Consider the following 23,657-nt stretch of genomic DNA (forward strand, 5'->3'; position numbering starts at 1 on the left):
AGCCTTATTGTGTAAGCAAGTCTGCGGTGGGTTTTCTGTTACAGGTGAAAAGACCCTCCCTGAGAAAGCCCACCCGGGCAGGTAGAGAGCGTGGGCTCTGGTGGCACACGGACCTCATTTACAGATTTTTGTTTGATCCTCTTATTAGCTTAGGCCTCTGAGTCTCAGTGTCCCTGTGATTTCTGTGGTCCCCATTCTAACCAAAGCCAATGTCAGTACCTGTCACCCAGCAGGCGGCACGCACAGTCAGCAGCTTCCCTTTCCTAGGAGACAAGTGCTGGGATCCAGGCCTGGGAACTCAGGCTTTGAAATTTCAAAGAATGAGCGGGCACCCAACCATTTCTGGCCTCTGTGGGGACTTTTCAAACACCACAGGGCAGGCATGTTTCCTAGAAACCAAACTCTTGGTCAATAGGAAGAAGAATGACCATTCTAAGTATCTACCATTTCTTTCTTTCTTTGGAGGATGTGGGGATGGGATACCTTTGTCTTCTAAAGAATAATTTTTTTCTCTAATCTTTATTGATATAAATGCTTTTGAAAAACTCAAGTACGTGTGCTAGATTTATGAAGAGTCTTCCAGTGACACCTCTCCATAGCCACTTGTCCCCTCCAGTGCCCTGCAGGGAAGAGCCTGAACTCTTCTGAAGGTTACCCTAAATATCTCTAAAAAAATGCTCTTATCACACTATTTTTTTTTTATCAGCTTTAGACATTACCTATTGGTTTCTGCTATGCTAGATGAGGATTTATCTCATTTATGCCACATCCCAGTTCTCTTCCTAAAATAACTACCTCAATTTATGTTCCAACACCTACAAATAATACATTCTATCTCTATGCTGTAAGATAAGGATACTGTAATAGCCCCACTATTCTCAGAGATGCTATCTCTTTTCACTTCCCAACCTTTATCTTCTATACTTTCCTATTTTCTACTGTCAAAATTAATAAAATTGTCAACCATGCTTTGTAAAAAATTGATTTTAAACATGATAACCAAATAGTGTTCACAGTGTGAGGACCATATTAAAATTATTTATTACACTGGAGATCCATATAGTATTCTAAGAAAATCATTTGTTTCTGGTGAAGATTTTTTATTTTCTTAAAGCTTCTTTTATATCCTTTCTACATTGCTTGACATTATCAGTTTACTTCTTTGACCTCCTCAAGAATGGTGTTGAATTTTGAGAATACCCTTTCTTTCCCAAATTGATTTATTTTGGTATTTTTAAAAACAACTTATTGACAAACCATAAAATTCATCCATTTTAAATGTACAACTCAATGATTTGTTATAAATATATCAAGTTCTGCAACCATCACCATTTTATTTATTATTATTTTTTTAATTGTTGACATTACACATGTCCCCGATGTCTCTGTTTGCCCTCCTCCACCCAGACCATACCCCCCCACCCCCGCTCTGGTCCTCACCACATTGTGGTCTGTGTCCACTGGCCATGCATACATGTCCTTTGGGCAGGTTTCCTCCCTCCTTGGCTGCAGCCCTTTCCGTATGTACTCTAGCCTCTGCCTTTCTCTGCCTGGCTTCATCAGTCATCACTCTTACCTCTCCTCTTCCCATCTTCATTCAGATCTAATTCCTTATTTTCATTGCCATGGATTTATGACTTTCCCTACTCATTTACGATTATTGCTCATGGGACCTCAAGAAAGAGAGGGATAAGTGAATGTCCTCAGTCTTGAATTAGAAGCCAGCACATACCATTTCAGTAGGAATTATCTGATGGGGATGAGAGTATAAAGGAAATAATGGCCAAAGACCTTACTATCAGATTTGTTGTTACTTTTGTTTCTAGTTAAAATTTCCTCTGCAAAAGACACACCCTCGTAACGTTGACGTTACCTCTTCCTCCATGACGTACGTGAGCAGCTTCCAGTCCCACTCCACGGTCTTGGCGTTAGCTGGATGGAGCCTGAAAGTCAAGTGACATGAAGTTAGTGTTCTGGAGACCTTAGTGGGAGAAGGGATGGGATCTAGAAGGTAGAAGCAAGAAGCCTCCTCTTATCCTGAGTGCTTTTGCCCACCCCCCTTTGATACACTACTGTCAACTGAAGGTAGTAGAATTTCTTTTTCTTTTTTGCCACCCAGTGTCCATTTCTCTTTTGGAGGCATTAGTGGCCCAATCTTGCCCGGAGGAAATCAACTTTCATTAGTTAGCCCCTGGCTTTACCACAGGACCCTGGGATGAAGCCTATGAAGCGCACTGAGCCAGTAACTTCTACCCCTCAGCTCGCAGGGACTGTCTCACAGATGGGCTCATGTTGTAGGTTATGCCGATTAAATCCTATAAGACTCCATTGCAGAACTCTTGTGTGATTGTAAAGGAAGCAGATTCCCTCTCCCACTCAGAGTGTCATAAAAGCTAGAGACTGAGAGGGCTACCACATGACGCCTGAAAACAGAAGCAAAGCAGAGCTGAAAAATGAGTCTTTGTAACTGTTTTTGAACTGAATTAAGTCGTTTTATTCCTAGGTTTCTAGTAATGTGCATCATTAAATTCTCTTTTACTACCTGTTAAAGCCAGTTTGGACTGGCTTTCCTGTCAACTAGTAATCCAAATAACACTAGTATACTAAGGCACCCTCTCTAATGGTTAGCTGAATAGAGCCTAGGCAAGAGAAAGCTATGCCCCAGTCTAGGCTCCCTAGAAGGTTTGCCCACATCTAAGATTCATACTGTTGAATTTTCATGAGAAGCATGTAGGCCTCCTTAAGGACGTCCACGGACTCAGAGCCACTGAGCAGGATTTTCTGGATGATGTGAGCCACAATTTCTCTGGGTGGGTAATGCTGGGGTGACACGAAGTCCATCAAAAACTGCACCGTCCCCAGGGGAAAATTTTCTTCAATGGTGTTTGTTACCATTCTTAGTCTTCGATGGGGGATGGGTTCTAATTTTTGACCCTTGTTCTGTAGAGATAAAGAGAAATAAATTAGGATGGGTTTTCTACAGACTTAAAAACAAGAGGTTCTGAAACAGGTTGAAGACAGCAAAGCTTTACATGCATTTGAAATATTCATATATTTTTTTTAAAGACTGGAAGGCCTTATCTAAGAATGTTCAATGACATGGGCAAATGCTTATATTAAGTTAAAAAATAAGAATTCAGTATTATACATATAACATGATTTCATCTGTGTTAAACTGTAGCATAGAAAGCAAAGCACAAAAGAGTCAAGAGCTAGCCTAAGCTGATTTGGGGGTGAGGGTGATAAGATATTTAGGGGTAGCTATAATAGCTTATCAGGTACTGAAATAGAGGAAGAAATATATTTTTAAATATGTTTTATTAGGAGAAGAATCCCATTTTTTCTTTTTCTTTTTTTGAGTTGCTAGTAAATATTAAGTTGTTTTCTCACCCAAAAAAGTATGTATATAAAGTCTGGGAGAGAAAAATGTGAAAGTGGTTTCTATTATCTGGGTAGTGGAATTATAGTGATTTTCTTCTGTATATGCTCTTTTGTATTTTCAATTTTTCCATAATAGACATATATTATTTTCATAACCAGAAGAACAAACATTAAGAAGTTTGATATGGGAATAACAGCAATAATTATAAAACAATTTTTGTACATTGAACTTATCCTCATTTCTCACAACAACCTTAAGAAATACTTATTATTGCCCTGGCTGGTTTGGCTCAGTGGACTGAGCACTGGCCTGCGGACTAAAGGGTCCCGGGTTCAATTCCGGTCAAGGGCACATGCCCAGATTTCGGGCTTAATCCCCAGTAGGGGGCATGCAGGAGGCAGTTGATCAGTGATTCTCTCTCATCATTGATGTTTCTCTCTCTCTCCCCCTTCCTCTTTGAAATCAATAAAAATATATTTTAAAAAAAGAAATACATATTATTATTCCTACTTTATAGATTAAAAAACTGAGATTCAGAACGTAAGCATTTGTCATACATTAAATGGTTTCACAAATAGTGGAAAGATAAAAATGTCAAGTTCATATTGGGCATGTTCTCTCATGCATGGATTCCTGCTAGCATACTAACCTTATTCTAGGTCTGTTCAGAGGGCATCTAAGCCCTAGGGGAAGATAGGTTAGCTCAGTGGTCGGCATTAGTCAACAGAGCCAAATATCAACAGTACAACGACTGAAATTTCTTTTGAGAGCCAAATTTTTTAAACTTAAACCATATAGGTAGGTAGGTTGTTATTAACTGAATTAGGGTACTCCTAAGGCTTAGGAAGAGCCACACTCAAGGGCCAAAGAGCCGCATGTGGCTCGTGAGCCGCAGTTTGCCGACCACAGGGTTAGCTCACCTCTCTTACGTCTTTATCGGGTATTAGTGTCTGGAAGAAGAGGTGATGAACCGGAGGTCGTAAGAAGTACTTCAGTCTATGCAGGCAGGGTCTGTGGTACAACACGCCTGGTGGTGTTCGTGCTTGTATGTGGGCAGACCCGGGGTTGGCAGGCTCTGACATTGCTATCTCCTTTCTGGCTGGAGTTTCTGGGACAGAGAGCCAGGGAATTTTCTCTAAGGAAGTTTTAGACTGTGGAGACTGTGGGCTGAGAGAGCAGCTTGGAGAAGACGGAGCTGAGACATCCATAGGAGTGTCATGGTTCTGTACATCATTTGGGGGAGAGTTAGGCCTGCTTCCTGGCAAGTGTGGCATGTCTCCAGGTGAACGCAGCACATCTGGTAAATGTGAGACTTCTCCAGTTGACTGTGGCACACCTGTTGGTGACTGGGGTGCAGCTCTTGGTGATGGTGGCACATCTCTAGGTGACTGTGGCACACCTCTTGGTGACCGCGGTGCATCTCTTGGTATCTGTGGTGCATCTCTTGGTGATTGCGGTGCATAGCTTGGTGTCTTCGGTGCATCTCTTGGTGACCGCAGTATATCTCTTGGTGACCGTGGTGTACTTCTTGGTGACTGTGGTGTATCTCTTGGTGATCGCAGTGTATCTCTTGGTGACCTTGGTGCATCTCTTGGTGACTGTGGCACACCTCTTGGTGACTGCAGTATATCTCTTGGTGATTGCGGTGCATAGCTTGGTGTCTGTGGTGCATCTCTTGGTGACCGTGGAGCATCTCGCAATGACTGTGACATGTCTCCTGATGACTGTGGCATATCTGGTGGCTGTGGCTTGTCTCCCAGTAACTGTGGCATGTCTTGCAGGTGTGCCACATCTTGTGGATAGGATATGTTTTGAGGTGGGCCAGGTACACGTTGAGGTAGGCCCAGAGAGTCTTGAGACGGGCAGAGTGAGTCTTGAGATGGGCTTGGTGAGTGTTGAGGATGCCATGATGTGTTTTGAGGTCGGCTTGGTGAGTGTTGAGGATGCCATGATGTATTTTGAGGTCGGCTTGGTGAGTGTTGAGGATGCCATGATGAGTCCTGAGGTGGGCATGGTAAATGTTGAGGATGCCATGAGTCCTGAGATGGGCATGGTAAGTGTTGAGGATGCCATGAGTCCTGAGGTGGGCATGGTAAATGTTGAGGATGCCATGAGTCCTGAGGTGGGCTTGTCATATTTTGCTGAGGGCATGACATATTCTGAGGGCATGGCATTTCTTGAGGCAGGTTAGGCAAAGCTTGTAGTTGGCACGGCACAGGTTGTGATGGGCACGACAAGGCTCGTGGTGGGCAGGAGGAGGCTCGTGGTGGACATGGCAAGGCTTGCAGTGGGCATGGCAAGGCTTGTGGTTGGCAAGGTACATCTTGCTGTGGGCAAGGCAAGGGCACCCTGTGATTGCTGCTGTGACCATTATTGCTTATTGGAGAGAGGGAGTGAACATCTGAAGACAGCTCAAGGCCTGCCAAGAAGCTAAAGTCATCTTTGAATGCAGTTGAGCTACAGTTCGGCTGTGCGGGATAAACAGAGTCCCCACTGATGGATGCAGGGGGTTGGGAGCCTTCAAATGTGGCTTCCTCCAAAAGGTCCAAATCCACAGGGTCGCTGTTAATGATTCTCCGTGCTGCAGGCCAAGAGCTTCTGCCTACCCGCCCTTCCATCGCCTCTTTGCTGGAGAGGCTGGCACATGTTTGAAGATTGGTTGACTCCTTCTGGGAAGGAGCAACGGGTTCTAGAGTCAAGTCAAGAGTGGCAATAGGTCTGCTTTCTTCCTCAGCTCTTGTCAGGTCAATCACACAGATTGCATTGCGATCCTTTGGCCTTGGTCTGGTTTCTCTGGTTAAATCAATGAAGTCCTGTCAAAGGATTGTGAGAAGACAAAGGGTCAAGTAGATAGTCTCAGCTTGATCTAAGAAGATAAACCTTAGCTTTTAAAGACAAGCTACAGAAAAAGAGGCTCTAATATAAAAGACTCTACTGTGTGCTAAGAACACGTTGAGTGCTTTCACATGCCTTTAATTTTCACAATGACCCTATCAGGGAAGCATGATCACCTCCATTGTGCAGAGAGGAAACTGAGGTTCAGAGACATGAGGTCACTTACCTGAGGATTATACAGCTAACTAGTAGAGACAAACATGCAAACCCTAACATAGAGAGGGTTTGAAAAATTAAAACAATACAAAAGGTGGAAGGTAAACACTTTCTTTCTGAGCCCAGTCACACTCCCTAGGAAACAATCACTCTTACCTACTTCTTGTGTTCAGATGACTTTTAAAAAACAAATTCTACAAAACTTAGAGAAACAGATATTAAGTTATTTATCCTATTCAAGATCATTGTAAAAAGGCACATAAGCTTCCTGCTTCATTTTGCAAACCTCACATAATACAATAAAATGCAATCAAAAGCAAAGAAAAATTGAAAGGTGCTCCTTGTTTGCCTTGGATGTTCCTAGTTTATGTCTGTTGTCCTAGGGCAATTATTATCAGCACTCCCTTTCACTCTCAAAAGTGTATCGGTGTGTATAATAAATAATGTCATCCTAATTACTAACCAGTCTCACTCATGAATAGAAATGCCAATATCCTCTCTAAAATATTAGCAAATCAACTGCAGTATTTTTTTTAAAAGAGTTCCATTTCTCATCATAAGGACTAACTAGATCAGCCGTGGGCAAATTACGGCCCGCGGGCCGGATCCGGCCCGTTTGAAATGAATAAAACTAAAAAAAAAAAAAGACCGTACCCTTTTATGTAATGATGTTTAATTTGAATTTATATTAGTTCACACAAACACTCCATCCATGCTTTTGTTCCGGCCCTCCAGTCCAGTTTAAGAACCCATTGTGGCCCTCGAGTCAAAAAGTTTGCCCACCCCTGAACTAGATACTCTGATAAACCCATCCAATAAAAGCTAGAATTAATATATAAGCCGAAACCGGTTTGGCTCAGTGGATAGACTCGCTGAAAACCATTCAGATGCGGTAAAGGCATGTAGGGACGAATGGGAGGAAGGAGAGCTAATGTTCTTACACAAGGAAAACAACTCTCCCTTTTTCTGAAAAGCCGTGTAAAAATAAAAAATATATTATATAATAGATTTATAAATAGTACTTCAACAGTGGAAAAGATATACAATTTAAAAAATGAAGGGGTATATACTATAAATTAGTCACAATGTTAAAAACTAAACAATAAAGTTTTCATAAAGCAAAACCAGATAAAAGTAAAAGGAGAAAAAGAATATCCAGTCATTGTGAGAAATTTTCACAAATCTTTTTTGGTCAATTATGAAAATAAAAAATTACTAAGTCTATAAAAACTTGAACATATTTAACAAGCTTTTGCTCAGGTAAAACAATTATCCCCAACCAAATGAAATATTTACAAAAACTAACCATATACTAGTAGTCAAAATACATCTTAGTCAATGTCAAAAGATTGATAATACTCAGACCAAAATACTATTAGGTTAAAAATCAATACAAAAAAAAAAAAATAACTAGGGAAAACGCCACACAACTGCAAATTTAGAAGTATGACCAAATAACGTACAGATCAAAGAAGAAATCATAGAAATTAGAAAAACTTTAGAACTAAACAATAACAAAAATGAGACATGCAGCAATTTAGAAGAAAATTTAGAGACTTAGACACTTAACTAGAAAAGAAGAATGAAAGGAAATTAATGTGCTACATACACATCTTTAGACAACAGAAAAAGAACAGAACAGGCCCAAAGAAAGCAGAAATGAACAAAAGAACAAACACAGCAGAGAAGAGCAGCAATGTCAAAGGTTTGTTCTTTTAAAAGATTATTAATAGTCCTGGCCAGTGGCTCAGTTAGTTGGAGCATCGTCCCATACACCAGAAGGTTTGCAGGTTCGATTCCTGGTCAGGGCGTGTACAGGAGGCAACAGATAGATGTTTCTCTCTCACACATCGATGTATCTCTCTCTTTCTCCCCCCCACCCCCACCCCTTCCTTTTTCTCTAAAATCAATTTTAAAATCCTCGGGTGAGGATTAAAAATAATAATAATAATAAAAGTCCAGCCCTAGTTGGATTAGTTGCTTGTAGCATCCGTCTGTAAAACAAACATTTGGGAGTTGGATTCCTGGTCAGCCTCCTTCCCCAACTCCCCCAAATAAGTAAGACTTTTTTTTTTTTAAATATTTTATTGATTTTTTTACAGAGAGGAAGGGAGAGGGATAGAGAGCCAGAAACATCGATGAGAGAGAAACATCGATCATCCGCCACCCGCATACTCCCCACTGGGGATGTGCCCGCAGCCAAGGCACAGGCCCCTGACCAGACTCGAACCCGGGACCCCTCAGTCCGCAGGCCGACGCTCTATCCACTGAGCCAAACCGGTCAGGGCAATAAGTAAGACTTTTAATATTGTCAGACATCTGATAAGAAAATTAAGGAAACAAAGAGAAAGTACAAGTAACCAACATCAAGAATGAAAAGGGACAAAATTATAGATGTTTTCAAGGTAAAAAAAGATGAAAAAAAAGAGAGAAGATATTACGAATAACTTTGTCAAAAACACTTGGGAACTTAGATGAAATAGATAAATTCTGGAAAAATAAATCTTAGCAAAATTGACTTAAGAAACTGGGTGCTGGTATATGGGAGATCGTTTCATGATTTGCTCCATTTTTCCATGTTTGAAATTTTCCGTAATAAAAAGATATTTTAAAATTGACTCAAGAATATAAAGTCAAAATAGTCCTTTAACTATAAACCAAATCAATAAATTTTTTTCCTTCCAAAAAATGCCAGACCCAGGTGACTTTAAAAAGAGAATTCTCACACTGATGTTTCTCTCTCTCTATCTCTCCCCGTCTCTTCTACTCTCTCTAAAAATCAATAGAGCCCTAGCTGGTTTGACTCTGTGGACTGAAGGGTCCCAGGTTCAATTCTAGTCAGGGGTACATGCTTGGTTTGTGGGCTTGATCCCCAGTGTGGAGCATGCAGGAGGCTGCCAATCAGCAATTCTCTCTCATCACTGATGTTTGTATCTCTCTCTCTCCCTCTCCCTTCCTCTCTGAAATCAATGAAAATATACTTAAACTAGAGGCCTGGTGCATGGATTCGTGCACCAGTGGGGTCCCTCGGCCTGGCCTGTGCCCTCTCTCAATCCAGGACCCCTCAGGGGATGTCGGCCTGCCGGTTTTGGGCCTCTAGTATGCATATAAGATCTTTGGTTAATCTCTTCCCGCCCTCCCCACTCTCCCCTTCCCTCTGAGATTCATTAGTCTGTTCCATGTTTCCATGCCTGTGTGTTGAGCGTCTGCCCCATGGTGGTCAGTACACATCATAGTTACCGATGAATGGTTGAACGGTCGAACAGTTGCTTAGGCTTTCATATATATATAAGATAAATAAAAAATCAATGGAAAAATAAAATGTTTAGTAGAATACACCTGGGCCAGGTGCTTTATGATACTGAAGGTTATTATGACTAAATTTCTTTGATATAGGTCTATTCAGATTGTCCATTCATAGGATTATTAAAACAAAACATTTAAAATTTAAAAAGTATTGGTTCTCCTCTAATTAATCTATAAATCTAGACAAAATTCCAATGGATCCCACAAAGAATAACAGTATGTCCATAACAGTGGCATATATTAAAATTATAAATACACATTAGACTTTAATTCCAAAATTCCACTGTAAGAAACTATCCTACAGACATATTTTTATGAAGAGTTCATCACATCATAATCTAATACACAAAAGAAAAATTCAATTCAATGAGAGACTGATTAGTTTTTTTTAATCCTATATAATAAAAGCATAGTATGCAAATTGTCCCCTCAACCAGGAGTTCAGCAGGGAGTTTGACCAGGGGGTGGGGCAAGCCAGGGGAAGGGAGGGAGTACACTGGCTGGTGGCAGTGGCTGCAGCAGCAGGTGACCGGGGGAAGGGAGGGAGTAGACTGGGCCTCTAGTATTAGATAAGATGCAGCTAATAAAATATGCATGGAATGAATATTTGTGCCAGGCACCATGTTATGCACTGAGAATACCATTGTGAGCAAAATGGACAATAGTAGGAATGATACTGATATTTTTTATAAATTATTGTTTAGTTTTTAATTGACTTCAGCAAGGAAGGGAGAGAGGCAGAAACATCAATGACAAGAGAGAACCATTGGTCAGCTGTCTCCTGCACGCCCCACACTGGGGATCGAGCTTGCAACCTGGGCATGTGCTCTGACCAGGAATCGAACTGTGACCTCCCAGTACAAAGGTCGACACTCAACCACTGAGCCACACCGGCCAGGCCTAATATTTTTTAAATGACAAAAATATATTAAATGGTTTTTAAAAAGTACGATTCCATTGGGAAAAAATTAGACACATATATTTTTATGTACATACACAAAAAAGTTCTGGAACAATACACAAAAACTGTTAGTTATCTTGGGAGAGTGGGAATGAACAGAGGTGGTTCTTACTGATGTCCTGAATTTTTTCCTGTTTATAATTTTTATAATTTAAAATGGGTAAATTTTTTTCAAAATATATGATTGTGTACTTTAAAGAAAAAACCCAGAGAATCCTTGGAGGGTACAGAACTTCCTTTTGGAGTAAAGAAAAATTTATTAAAGTGATAATGGTGGTGGTTGCACAACTCAGGGAACTTTATCTGGTATGGAATTATCTATATATATATGTAAAAGGCTAATATGCTAAGTGTCCGTCCAGTAATGATGTCATGTAGCAAAACCCGGCTTCCTCTCCCTAGCGACTAACCTCCTTTCAGTTTCTTCAGTCCAGGAACATGACTTGCTTTATAGCCAGGTGCAAACATTTTACACTTTAACCAAATGTCTGTGATGCGTTTTCCCATGCCTCATCCTATTCGAATGAAGGGAAGTCCTGCAGTAGGTAGATAGGAGACTCAGTGGAATTCTATTTTCTTTTCATTAGCTGGAAAATGGAGATTTAGAAAGCTTAGAAACTTGACCCAACTGAAAAAAAGTAAAAAATGGTGGACACTGACAATGACTTCAGGTTTTCTCACTGCACAGAATATAGTCAACACTGCGGCAGTTAAATAGCTTACCCTTTGTTCTCCCTGTGTGATCTACAACAATAATCTGCTTCATGTTGATACTGATTGCTGTGTTGCTGACAATTACCTGAAAGAGTAGTTGGGGTGCTTCCCTGGGCTGAAAAAACTTTAGCTAAATCAGAAAGCAGGTCTAATTAAGCAAGTTTATTCTATATATAGAAAAGGCTAAGTTGACTCATGCATGCGCAGTACATATAAAGCTCTCACTGGCATCAATCACATGCATGTTTCTATCTGTCATTGTTGATCATTAATTTGATTGACATTTCCATTATAGAGAAAGGGAGAATAGCGATATTAAAATATTTCTTCTAATTAATTTCCTTTCAATGTGCATGAATCCGTGCACCGGGCCACTAGTATCTTAATAAAGCTATTAAGCTGTTAATGGAAGATGAGGAAGTCATTTTCAGCCTTAAGGGAAACTGACCTTGATTTAAGATCCAAATTATTTTGACATCTGATGTTTTAAATTCAAAATGTAGGTGAATTTTGCTTTCTACTCATGACATATCCATATTTTAATTCCAAAAAGTCTTTATAAAAAAAATTAGCCTGGTGTTTGCTTTGGCAGTACATATACTAAAATTGGAACAGTACAGAGATTAGCTTGGTCCCTGTGCAAGGATGACATGAAAATTCATGAAGTGTTCCATCACCCTGGGTGGGCACTGGTGTCCTCATATTGGGCTTGGAGAAGTCATTCCAGAGACCCACTCTGGGCGTGTGCCCAGGCTCTCTGTGATGCCCACCTGATCTTTAAAAAAAAAATAAGTTAGCCTGGGATAGATTCCGTGTTTATCCCTTGGCTCTCCCATCACAGAGAGTATTTTAACATAATCCTATATAATAAAAGCCTAATATGCAAACAGACTGAACGGCAGAACGACCGGTTGCTATGACGCCCACTGACCACCAGGGGGCAGACACTCAATGCAGGAGCTGCCCACAGCCCACAGGCCCCAGGCCAGCCAAGGAGGGTGCCAGCAGGGGCCCCCTGGTCGCCCTGCAGATTGGCCCTAATCGCAGGCCAGGCCTAGGGGCCCTACCCTTGCACAAATTTTGTGCATCGAGCCTCTAGTGTATATATATATATAAAGGCTAATATGCAAAGTGTCCCCTTGGGATTTCGACTGGGAGTTTGATCGCTCACTATGATGTGCGCTAACCACCCAGGGGGCAGTGTGGAATGAAGGAAGGCTCTGGCTGGCAGCCGGCAGGTGGGGAAGGAAGGCCCCAGCCAGCAGCTGGAAGGCCCCAATCGGCCCTGATCACCGGCCAGGCCTGGGGACCCTACCTGTGCATGAATTTCGTGCACCGGGCCTCTAGTTATAACATAACTTATCAGAAAGAAAGGATTTCTTAGAATACTAACAATAAGAATTCAGTTTCTCCTTAAATAAATAGTTACTGAGCACCCACTCTATTTAAGGCATAAGCTAGTTGCTGGGGATATTGGGGATATGGCTGCGTACAGCAGTGAACTTACTATTTCAGGGAAGAGTGATTTTTAAAAATATATTTTAAATAAATGATAGGGTTTTAAAAAGTAATTTTTAAATTAAAAAACCCTGGTCTGTCTATTCTTATAAAAACACACATTTAAAAAACCAGAATTATAGTTCTGGGTGGCTCAGTTGACTGGAGTGTCATCCTGTACACCAAAAGGTTGTGGGTTCAATTCCCAGTCAGGGCACATACCTAGGTTTTGGGTTCAACTGGTTGGGGCCCATATGGGAGGCAACCAATCGCTGTTTCTCTCTCACATTAATTTTCTCTCTCTCCCCTTTCCTCTCCCTCTAAAATCAATAAAAACATATTCTCAGGTGAGGATTAAAAAAAAAAATTGTATTTTGCAACTTGCATTCTCCCCCTCAACCATTTCTAGCATCCCTAGAGGATGTTCCCTTGGAAATCTGGTGAGAGGTTCACAAATTTACCCCAGGATATTGACATTGAGACTACTGGTCTCAATCTTACTCTCCCTGGGAAGCTTCCTCAGTTTCCCCCAATAGAGATAATAACAGTATTTACCTCGTGACGCTGTAGTGAAGATTACATGAGTTAGTCCACTCAAAGCACATAACAAGGTGTAAGGCATGAATGCCACCTATAGTGGGAGTGATGCTCATCCGGATAACGTGTTCAACCCTATGTGACACATAGTCATTCAGGATCAAAACACTAGCTCCTTGATAAGAAAGACCTGGACCCAAACAAAGTCTGATTGCCAAGAAGAAAACCTCATAAAATGAGTTATACTGCCCTGGTAGGTTTGGCTAGTCAGCCTGCAGACTGAAGGGTCCCGGGTTCGATTCTGGTCAAGGACACATGCCCAGGTTGTGGGCTCAATCCCCAGTAGGGGGCGTGCAGGAGGCAGCTGATCAATGATTCTCTCTCATCATTGTTGTTTTTATCTCTCTCCCTCTCCCTTCTTCTCTGAAATCAATAAAAATATATTTTTTAAATTGAGTTATTCTATGCTTCTAATTAGGAAGACAATGTTATAAAGATATTAATTCTTTAATTAGCTTACAAATCTAATGTAGTGATTTTGAATTGGTGGCAGCTTTGTCCTCCAGGGGACATTTGGCAATGTCTAAAGACATTCTTGGTGGTCACAAGTGGGGGGCTGCTACTGCATCGAGTTGTAGAGACCAAAGATGCTGCTAAAATCCCACAGGACATGTGACAGCCTGCCCCAACAAAGAATTATTGGCCCAAGAAACCCTAATCTATTTCAATCCTTGACAAAATGATTCTAAAGTTCATTTGGAGGAATAAGTGGGCACAACAGCCAAGAAATCTTGGGGGTGGAGGGGGAGAGGAAGGAAGGACAGATAATTGCTCTCCTAGATACCAAAAATATTATCAAACCACAAAAATAAATAAAATTTTAAAACCCACAAAAGTGTGGCTCAGTGGTTGAACACTGACCTATGAACCAGGAGGTCACAGTTCAATTCTGTCAGGACACAAGCCCAGACTGCCGGCTCTATCCCCAGTGGGGCATGCAGGAAGCAGCTGATCAATGATTCTCTCTCATCATTGATGTTTCTCCCCCCCCCTCCCCCCGCTTCCTCTGTGATATCAATAAAAATATATTTTTAAAAATTGTTCCTGGATAACTGATTAACATCATACTTGATTAACAACATACACTCTAATATCCAGAATGTTTTCCCTATACGTCTACAATCAGGGTGCATTTTATAGTTATTGTGTAAATTTTGTGTGTAGTTCCTTTTTTCCTGAAAAGCTATTCTTAAATTGGCAAGTCTTCCATTCAGTGCTGTCTTAGAAATAAGGCAATATAGTCTATGTTAAACGTTAGGCATACTTCACACCATATAAAACATTTCAGATGAATAAAGGACTAAGCATTAAAAAGAGATGGCAAAATGACAGGAAAATAATCAGGACAGGAAAGATTTTTCTAAACATAAAGCAAAGAAAAAAGATGTACAAATACATAAACACAAATGTTATGCTTTATTAAGTAAAATACCACACACTATAGATTTCTAAATTGAGTGTAATCCCAATTTAAAAGTACAAATTATTCAGAAGTTGACAAAATGATTTATCTTTTGAAAGAATAAATATGCAAAGCTCGACAGAAAAATTCTAAAAAAGAAGAGTAATGAAGTGTTTCTTCTACTTTTTATTAAAACAGCATGTAAAAAGGCCAGAATACAAAGTCCACAATGGACACAAAAATATGTAAAACTTTACCATTTAATAAAAGTAATATTTCAAGCCACTGGGTAAAAGGTTGGATAATTCAATAAATGATGAGGAGACAACTAACCATCTAGAAGAAAAGTATTAGATTACCATTTTATCCCTTTTTTTAAACTAATTCCAGGTAGATTAATGAAGTAATTAAATGTGAAGAATATTTTTATATCCTTAAGAGTGAGGAAAGCCTTTCTAAGCATAACAACAAAGACAGAAACCAAATAATAGAAAAGAGTGACAGAACTGACTACACAAAAATTTGTAACTGTTGTGCCTGACCAGAGTGACTCCGTTGGTTGAGCATCATCCTGTGCAACAAAAGGTTGCCGATTTGATTCCCACTCAGAGTTTGATTGGCAGTCAGGGCACAAACCTGGGTTGCGGGCTTGATCCCTGGTTGAGGCACGTATAGAAGGCAACCAGTCAATGTTTCTCTCTCACATCGATGTCTTTCTTTCCCTCCCTCTCTCTAAGCACGTCCTCGGGTGAGGATTGAAAAAAAAAATATAACTCCTGTACAGAAAATCAAAAGTTGTGGGGAAAATGTTAACATGTATGACACAAAGGGCTGTTATTATTAGTTTTTTAGTACAAATTACCACAAACTGGCTGGCTTAAAACAATAGTAATTTATCCTCCCAGTTCTGGAAGTTTAGAAGCCCAAAATCAAGGTGTGTGCAAGGGCAAGCTCTCTTAAAGGCTCACTGGAGAATCTGTTCCATGCCTTTCTTTTAGCTTCTGGTGTTGTCAGCAGTCCTTAATGTGCAGCTACTGCATAACTCCCATCTTTGCTTCCATCATCACGAGATGTTCTTCCTCTGACTTCACACGGTGATAAAGGGGAACCACCCTACTCCATATGCCTTTATCTTCACTGATTACATCTGTAATGACCCTATTTCCAAATAAGGCCACATTCTGTAGTGAGAAGTTAGGACTTCAACTGGGGAGGACCCAGTTCAACCCATAATGAATCTAATATGTACGTAATATTTACACCCCAACAGGCCAGGAAAAGGCAACCTGCTTGAGCATATTCTCTGACCTCTAGCCTCACTAGCTGTTCTTTCACCCCTGGCCTTCACCTGGGCGCAGTACTGTGGTCGTAAGCCAAGGGCGCCCTGGATGTTCTTCTTGTGGCCTCTGAGCCTAGACGATCACATCCAAATCACTATAATCTATGTGATGTGCTAATGACAACAAATTTGTGTCCCTAGTGAGGACTTCCTCCCTGTCCTATAAACTCAGTACAAACATCACACCTGGCATCTCCAGTTGGCAAACCCACAGGTGTCTTGAAACCTTCAAAAGAGTAGGTCAAACGCTCAACCACTGAGCCACACCAGCCGGGCTCCAAGCCTTTATTTTTGCTGCACCCTTTGCTCCTACCTTATTCCCCTAGAGGCAAACTGCGGCTAGCGAGCCACATGCGGCTCTTTGGCCCCTTGAGTGTGGCTCTTCCTAAGCCTTAGGAGTACCCTAATTAAGTTAATAACAATGTACCTATCTATATAGTTTAAGTTTAAAAAGTTTGGCTCTCAAAAGAAATTTCAATCGTTGTACTGTTGATATTTGGCTCTGTTGACTAATGAGTTTGCCGACCACTCTCCTAGACCTTCTCATAACAAATCTGTTCTGTCATTCTGGTCTCAGATCAATTATTAACCCTTCAGAGAGACATTCTTTGAAAACACAATCTGATGTATCCAATCCCACCCAAGTACTCTCTATTATATTGTTCACTTATTTGTGTATTGCTTGTCTTTCCCCTTGAGAACATACTTATTGAAAGAGTGAATCACAACCAAAGGAAAAAAATTAAAAATTAAAACCATGATAGCTCACAGAATCTGGGCCTCAAATCAGCAAAGATGAAAAGGCCTTATTTTTCTTCCTAACACTCTGTATATAACCCGATGTTACATTTGTGTGGTTGTTAGCTGGTTGTCTCTCACTGACTAGAAGGAAATCTCAATTGGTTTGTTCATTGCTGGACCCTCTGCATTCAATAAATACTTACTGAATAAAATGACAATATCTAGGGGTGACTGGGCAGTGAAGGAAGGGGTATGATGAGACTATAATTGATGCACAATTTCTGTAGGAAATTCTGTAGGCAATATATGTCAAAAGCTCTCAAAGGAGGACATGCCTTTTGACTCAGCAATCTCACATCCAAGAGGCTCTTATCCGAAACAAAGAAATGATTATTTATGAGGGAATTCCTCACTGGGTTATTTATAATAGAGAAAATTTAGAAACAACCAGCATGATACCCATTAATAGATTACAAATATAATTATAAATCTGTACAATAAAATACATTAAAAATATTGGTAAAGACATGTATTTATTAATGTGGAAAGAGATAAAAGTACATAAATAGAAAAAGGCAAGATACAAAAAACACACATATATAGCAAGACTTCATTTTTGCAAAAACAAATATTGGGGGATACATGGGTATGTACGAGTATACATGCACATTTACAGATCCAAGTTTGGAAAGACAAACATCAAAATGTTAACATTAAAAAAAAATGTTAACATTCATTACCTGTGGATAATGAGATTAAGGGCAATTTAAATTTTCTTCTTTACATACATTTCTAAATTTTTTTGTAATAGGTCAACCAAAAATTAATCGACTATCTGTACATGTTCTGCGTGGAAAAGAAAAAGCAATAAAGATTATTAAAAACAAACTTTATCAACTTAGTGAAGCACTAAAGCCCAGGTGAAGACCAGGAGTTCAAAATATTAACTACAGTATTGGAGATAGCTTTCTGATTTCCTGAATTTAAGCACGTTGCTTCCCCTCAGTCCATACTGTAAAAGAGAAAAAATAATTGTAAAACTTGTTCCTTTTATTTCATTCCTGCCAAGTGTGAGAAGGTCAGGACTGGCTGAGAAACAACAGAGAGTGTAGCAAAAGTTCTCATCTCTGCTGGGCATTTTCCTTGCATTGCCTCATTGCAAATCTTCTAAGGGTTCTACCAGGAAGGTATTCATGTTCCCAAAAGCAAAAGCTGAGAGAGGTGACAGATCTGGCCAAAGCTCACACAGCTGAGGTCTCTCTGACCTCAGGGTCTTCAGGAAAAGTGAGATAAAGGCTCTTGAGGCTTTAAAACCTTGCAAGTCTCTCAATGCCCCTGATCTTTTACACGGTTATCCGGTCATCCTTATCCGGTTATCCAACTGCCCTTATCTAATTGGCAAGAAAGCTAAACGGAGAAAAGCTTGGAGTTTTTAGAAAGCTGAAGTAAAACATATCCAGAGAAGCAAGATTTAAACTGGGTCTAACTCTCCGGAACTGGACCTTCATTTCTCTTCAACTCCAAAGGCTCAAGATCAAAATGCTCTTGCCGGAGAGCGGACGCGTGTGTGTGTGAAGAGTCACGACAGACACGACAGACGAGGGCAGTGATGGCGAACCTAGGACACACGTGTCAGAGGTGACACGCGAACTCATTTTTTTGGTTGATTTTTCTTTGTTAAATGGCTTTTAAATATATAAAATAAATATCAAAAATATGTCTTTGTTTTACTATGGTTGCAAAGATCAAAAAATGTCTATATGTGACACGGCACCAGAGTTAAGTTAGGGTTTTTCAAAATGCTGACACGCCGAGCTCAAAAGGTTCGCCGTCACTGGACTAGGGTAAGGTGCCACCTGTGTGCTTGAAGAAGGAAGCCGGACTAGGGTGAGGGAAGCGGGCAGGAAGGACCAAGTCCAAGGGGGACTGAGAGAGGGGCAGCAGGAAAGAGGGAGAACCAGGAGGGAGGGCGGCTGAGTGATTCTGCCGTATTTTTTTCCTCCCACCTCTTTCCGCCGTCACTCTTAGGCCTTCGGTGCTTTCTATACGGACGGCCACCAAATCTCTCCCTTCTGCCTGTTCTCGGGACCGGTTTCTCTGGGCCGGCCACCGCCGTGTACATTTCCCGGCTGCTCTTCGCGCCCAGTAGGTTCAGGCTGAATGCAGCACCGCGTCCACATCAAGCCTGCTCCCACTCTTGAACTCGCTCTCCCTTTCCTTCAATCATTATTTCACCCCCACCCCCACCCCCCACCACCAAAAAAAAATATGCACTGTGGACCTATGATGCCCCGCTCACTGCCACAGTGCTGGGGACTTCCCTTCACCTACCAGGTGGCTCACTTCTCCCGTGAAACCCTCTTGTATGTCCATCTCATCTAGAGTCTTTACTGAGATTTACGGCGAACCCCTCCGGCTTGAACCACGCAACACAGCACTGTACGTCCCTGCGTTTTGCACGCCGTTCATTCTCCAGTGACCGTCACAGGGGCTCGCGTGGAGGCCGAGGGGTCAAACTGGCTGCGGGGAAGGGGCGTGAAGGCGCGGAGGCTAGAGCTGCCTGGAAGGGGTATTCGCGTGTGAAGAAAGGTGGTTTCCTTGCACGGCACATGGGAGACCCATAAGGTAACAGGAGCGCGATCCTTCCTCTACCTCGGGCTGAGGGGTGAGCGGCGTCGGGAGGCGGGGAGGCCCGAGGCCGACGTCCTCGGACAGAAGCCTGTCCGCCGACCCCGTGGGCACTCCAGAGCCACCTGTTGGCTCTGCCACCTCCTGGGAGCGGGGACCCGGACGTCGTGCTCTCTATTGTGTCCCCCCTCCCCGAGAACACCTGGCCCGTGGGAGGGGGTCCAACAAGTCTCTGTGGAGGGTTCTAGAAAAGCAGGGACCGAAGACGTCTCATTCACCTTCTCGGGACGAAGGACAAAGACTGAGGAAGCCGAGAGGGAAAGAAACCGGGCAGGTGTTCCCCCGGGTTCCTTCGGGGCGCGGCGAACGTTTGCTAAGCGACAGGAGTCGCCCCCCGCACAGCTCCGACCCCGGCCCCTCCCGCGGCCGCCGGGCCTGCAGCGCCGCCCCATCGGCCCAGGCCCGACTGCCCGCCGCCCGCCGCCCGCCGCCCGCCGCCCGCCGCCCGCCTCGGCTCCCGTGGCCGCCCCGCACATCTGCACCCACCAGCAGCCAAACAATCGCACGCGCCCGCGGGCCGCCTCGCGGTCGGGGCAGCCGCCGGGCCCCGGGGACCCCCGCCCCCGCCCCCGCCGGCCGTGGGACGTCGCCCATGTGCTCGGCCGCCCCTCGCCAGCCCCCGGCCGCTCGGGCTTGAACTCGGAGCCGGGAGGCCAGGCCGCCCCCGTGCGGGCCCGCCGCGCTCCGCGGGGCCCGGAGGCGGCGAGGCGGGAAGCCCCTGCAGCTGTGCGGCGCCACCCGGCGGGCGGCGGGGACGCGGGGGCGCGGGGACCCAGGGCCGGGCGGACGGTCGCGGATCGGCGCGGCGGCCGCGGAGCGCGCTCACTCACCACGGTCCGGCGGGGCAGCGCGCCCGGGGTCCGGGACAGGGCCCGGCGGAGCCTCCGCGCCCGGCCCGAGCGGGTGCCCTCCGAGCTCTCGGAGCCGCTGTCGTCCGAGATCACGATGAAGTCCTCCATGGCTGCGGGCCCCGGCCGGGCCAGCGCGCGGGCGACCGGCGACCCAGGCGGCGGCGGCGGCGGCGACCCGGGCGACGGCGGCGAGGACTTCAGTTCCTGCTGCTGAGGAGACGGCAGCCGCGGCAGCGACAACCCAGGCCATCACCCCGCGGCCCCGCCCCTTCCCGCCCAAGCCCCGCCCCTTCCCGCCCCTAACCACGCCCCTCCCCGCGTAGTCCGCTCCCAGCCCCGCCCCTCCTGGACCCGGTCCCCGAGGCCGCGGGCAGCGAGCAGCGGGCAGCCCCGGGCGCGGTCAAGGCCGTGGTCATCGTGCTCGGTGGTGGCACTCGTCCTCCCTGACCGAAGATAAGAAAAAAGGAAGGAAAGTCAAGTTGCAGCCGGTCGGGGTCGGTGGTGAGGGCGGGCGTCAGAGGCTGCGGCTGCGAGGGCTTCCGCAGCTGCTGCTGAAGGACTCCAGTGTGAAGTGAGGTGTGAACAGGTCTGTGCCTGAGCCCGGGGCCCCTCCAGGGGCCTGAGTCCCGGGCGTGGGCCTGAGTCCCGGGACTGAGGCGGGGGAGGCCCCACTTCTTTGCACATGTGCAAATACATCTGTAAGAGGAATTCTTAGAAGTGTAATTGCTGAGTCAAAGGCGAATTTCCTCCTTGGTCGGCAAACCCTGGCTCGCGAGCCACATGCGGCTCTTTGGTCCCTTGAGTGTGGCCACGAAGTTTCAATCTCACTGTACAGGCGTGCCCAAACGTGGTATTTTGTGGAAGAGCCACACTCAAAGGGCCGCAGTTTGCCGACCACTGCCCTAGTTGTTTCAATAAACGATGCCAAATTACTCTTCTAAATTGTACTAACTTGCAGTTTCATCAACAATCCATGTAATTCAGAGATATAAACTGTGAGATTTAGCCTGGCTGGCGTGGCTCAGTGGTTGAGCCTGGACCTATGAACCAGGAGGTCACGGTTCGATGCCTGGGGTTGGAGCTCCATCCCCAGTGTGGGGCATGCAGGAGGCAGCTGATCAATGATTCTCTCTCATCATAGATATTTCTGTCTCTCTCCTTTCCTCTCTGAAATCAGTGAAAATATCTATATATATAAAAGCCTAAGCGACCAGCCAACTGGTAGCTATGACGTGCACTGACCACCAGGGCTAGCCGCTCAACGTAGGAGCTGCTGAGCTGCGGTGACTTAGCAGCTGTGGTGTTGGGGCAATGTCCCTGGAACCAGAGAGGAGGGAGCCCCATTCCAGGGTGTGTCACCCGAGAACCGCCCTCTCGCAACCTGGGACCCCTTGGGGGAATGTCAGAGAGCCGGTTTCAGCCTGATGCCCGCAGCCCAGGTCGAGGGACCCCACTGGTGCATGAATTTGTGCACCGGGCCTCTAGTTAAAAAATAAATAAACTGAGATATAGAGACTTGTTCAGTTGGTAGTAGGATCAGGGAAACAAACATAATGCACAAAGAGAACCCATGAGGTAGTAGTTAGATGTTATGAATGAGCAAGGTTACAAAAATGAAGAAAGATATACCCAGTAGAGGGAGAGGGGTAGGTGGTTGGTTGGTTATAAGGTAGGATCATTAAAATCAGGATGGGATCTGTGTTACAATAAATGTGAGGGTTTTGGCAAAGTCCTGCCTCTTAGACTCAAGCAAGTAGGTGAAATGTACTAACAGATCCCAATGAAAATGTGTTTATTAGAAGGGGGGTCAGGTCTGTATCAGGTGCTAAGCCCTTTGTGGGGCTGTGATTGCCAAACTTTCCTGAGCTTCAGAATCACCCAGGAAGCTGGACAAAAAAACAGGTTTCTGGACCCCACCCTGGAGTTTCTAATTCAGTACTGTGAGGCGGGGCCCCCAAAATTTGCGTTTCAAACAAGTTCCCAGCGGGTGTTTCTACTGCTATTCTGGGGACCACACGCTGAAAACCAGAGGTCTGGTGGACAGGGAGTTTATGGCCAACAGGTTTCAGATGTTCTGGTCGAGCAGCTGAAATCATCCTTGTTGTGAAGGGATTCATTACATTGTCCTCACCAAATGCCATGAAACACTCAGTTTATTTAACTCCCTGCTTCTCTAGGCTTCGGTGAATCTGCACCACTCTTACAACTTCTCTCGGTCTCTTTACTTGACTGCTGCTCCTCTTCCCACCTCTTAAATATTTTTAAAAATTTATCTTTATTGTTGAAAATATTACAGATGCCCCCCCCCCCGCCCCCACCCCGTGACTCTTGTAGCCTGCACCACCCATCCCAGGCCTTCACCTCACTATTGTCTGTGTCTATGGGTTATGCATATATGTGTATACGTTTTTTGGTTAATCTTGATGTCTCTCAGAGTTCTGTCATAGATCATCTTCACACACTTCTCCCCACACAATCTCAACTATTCCCCTGGCTTTAATGACCATTTTTATGCCAATGACTCCCACAGGTTTATTTCCAGCCCAGTCTGTCCTCAAAGCTCCAGATGTAAATATCCAAATGTCTGTTGAATCTCACAGCCATCTCAAATTGAATGTCTAAAACTGAACTCACCCCTCTGTGCTCCCCCCAACCGCCCACCCCCCCCAAGCCTGCTTCTCCTTCTGTGATCCCTGTCTCAGTAAATGGTGGTACCACCAGCCGGCAATTGCTCAAGTGAGAAAGCTGATCATTATGCCTTATTTCTATCTTTTTCTCATCAACCAATCTTATCTGTTTTACCTCCAAATGTTTCTTGTACCCATGCAGTTCTTTTGGCTTCTGCTGATTCTAGATAAGCTAAGTTCATCTCTGACCCAGTCTATTGTGATAGCCTCCTGTCCAGTCTTCCTGAGTCTATTCTTGCCCTCTTTCATTTCGTTCTCCACACTCAGCCAAAGTGATCTTTAAGAAAGTATGTAATCAAGCCCCCTTGGTGACTTCCTAATAACACGACGTCTTAGTCTGCTCAGGCTGCCATAACAAAATATCACAAACTGTTGGTTTCAACAACAGAAACTTACTTTCTCACAGCTCTGGAGGCTGGAAAGTTTAAGATCAAGGTGTTG

General features: G+C 43.9%; 1 protein-coding gene and 1 non-coding gene across 2 annotated transcripts in view; one reads left to right on the forward strand and one right to left on the reverse strand.

Moving 5' to 3' along the window:
* The window catches only part of SIMC1 (SUMO interacting motifs containing 1), a 35,299-nt gene extending 14,514 nt beyond the window's left edge, over positions 1 to 20,785 (reverse strand). The window contains 4 exon segments of the mRNA XM_036311817.1: positions 1,874 to 1,943; positions 2,708 to 2,940; positions 4,303 to 6,195; positions 20,509 to 20,785. Coding sequence (XP_036167710.1) covers positions 1,874 to 1,943; positions 2,708 to 2,940; positions 4,303 to 6,195; positions 20,509 to 20,637 — 2,325 coding nt within the window. The 5' untranslated portion in view covers positions 20,638 to 20,785.
* LOC118659412 lies at positions 11,991 to 12,094 on the forward strand. The gene has a single exon (XR_004968543.1). It is a non-coding gene; the product is annotated as a U6 spliceosomal RNA (small nuclear RNA).
* Positions 20,786 to 23,657: the final 2,872 nt, after the last annotated feature.

Source organism: Myotis myotis, unplaced genomic scaffold, assembly GCF_014108235.1.
Source record: "Myotis myotis isolate mMyoMyo1 unplaced genomic scaffold, mMyoMyo1.p scaffold_m19_p_6, whole genome shotgun sequence".
Lineage (NCBI taxonomy): Eukaryota > Metazoa > Chordata > Mammalia > Chiroptera > Vespertilionidae > Myotis > Myotis myotis.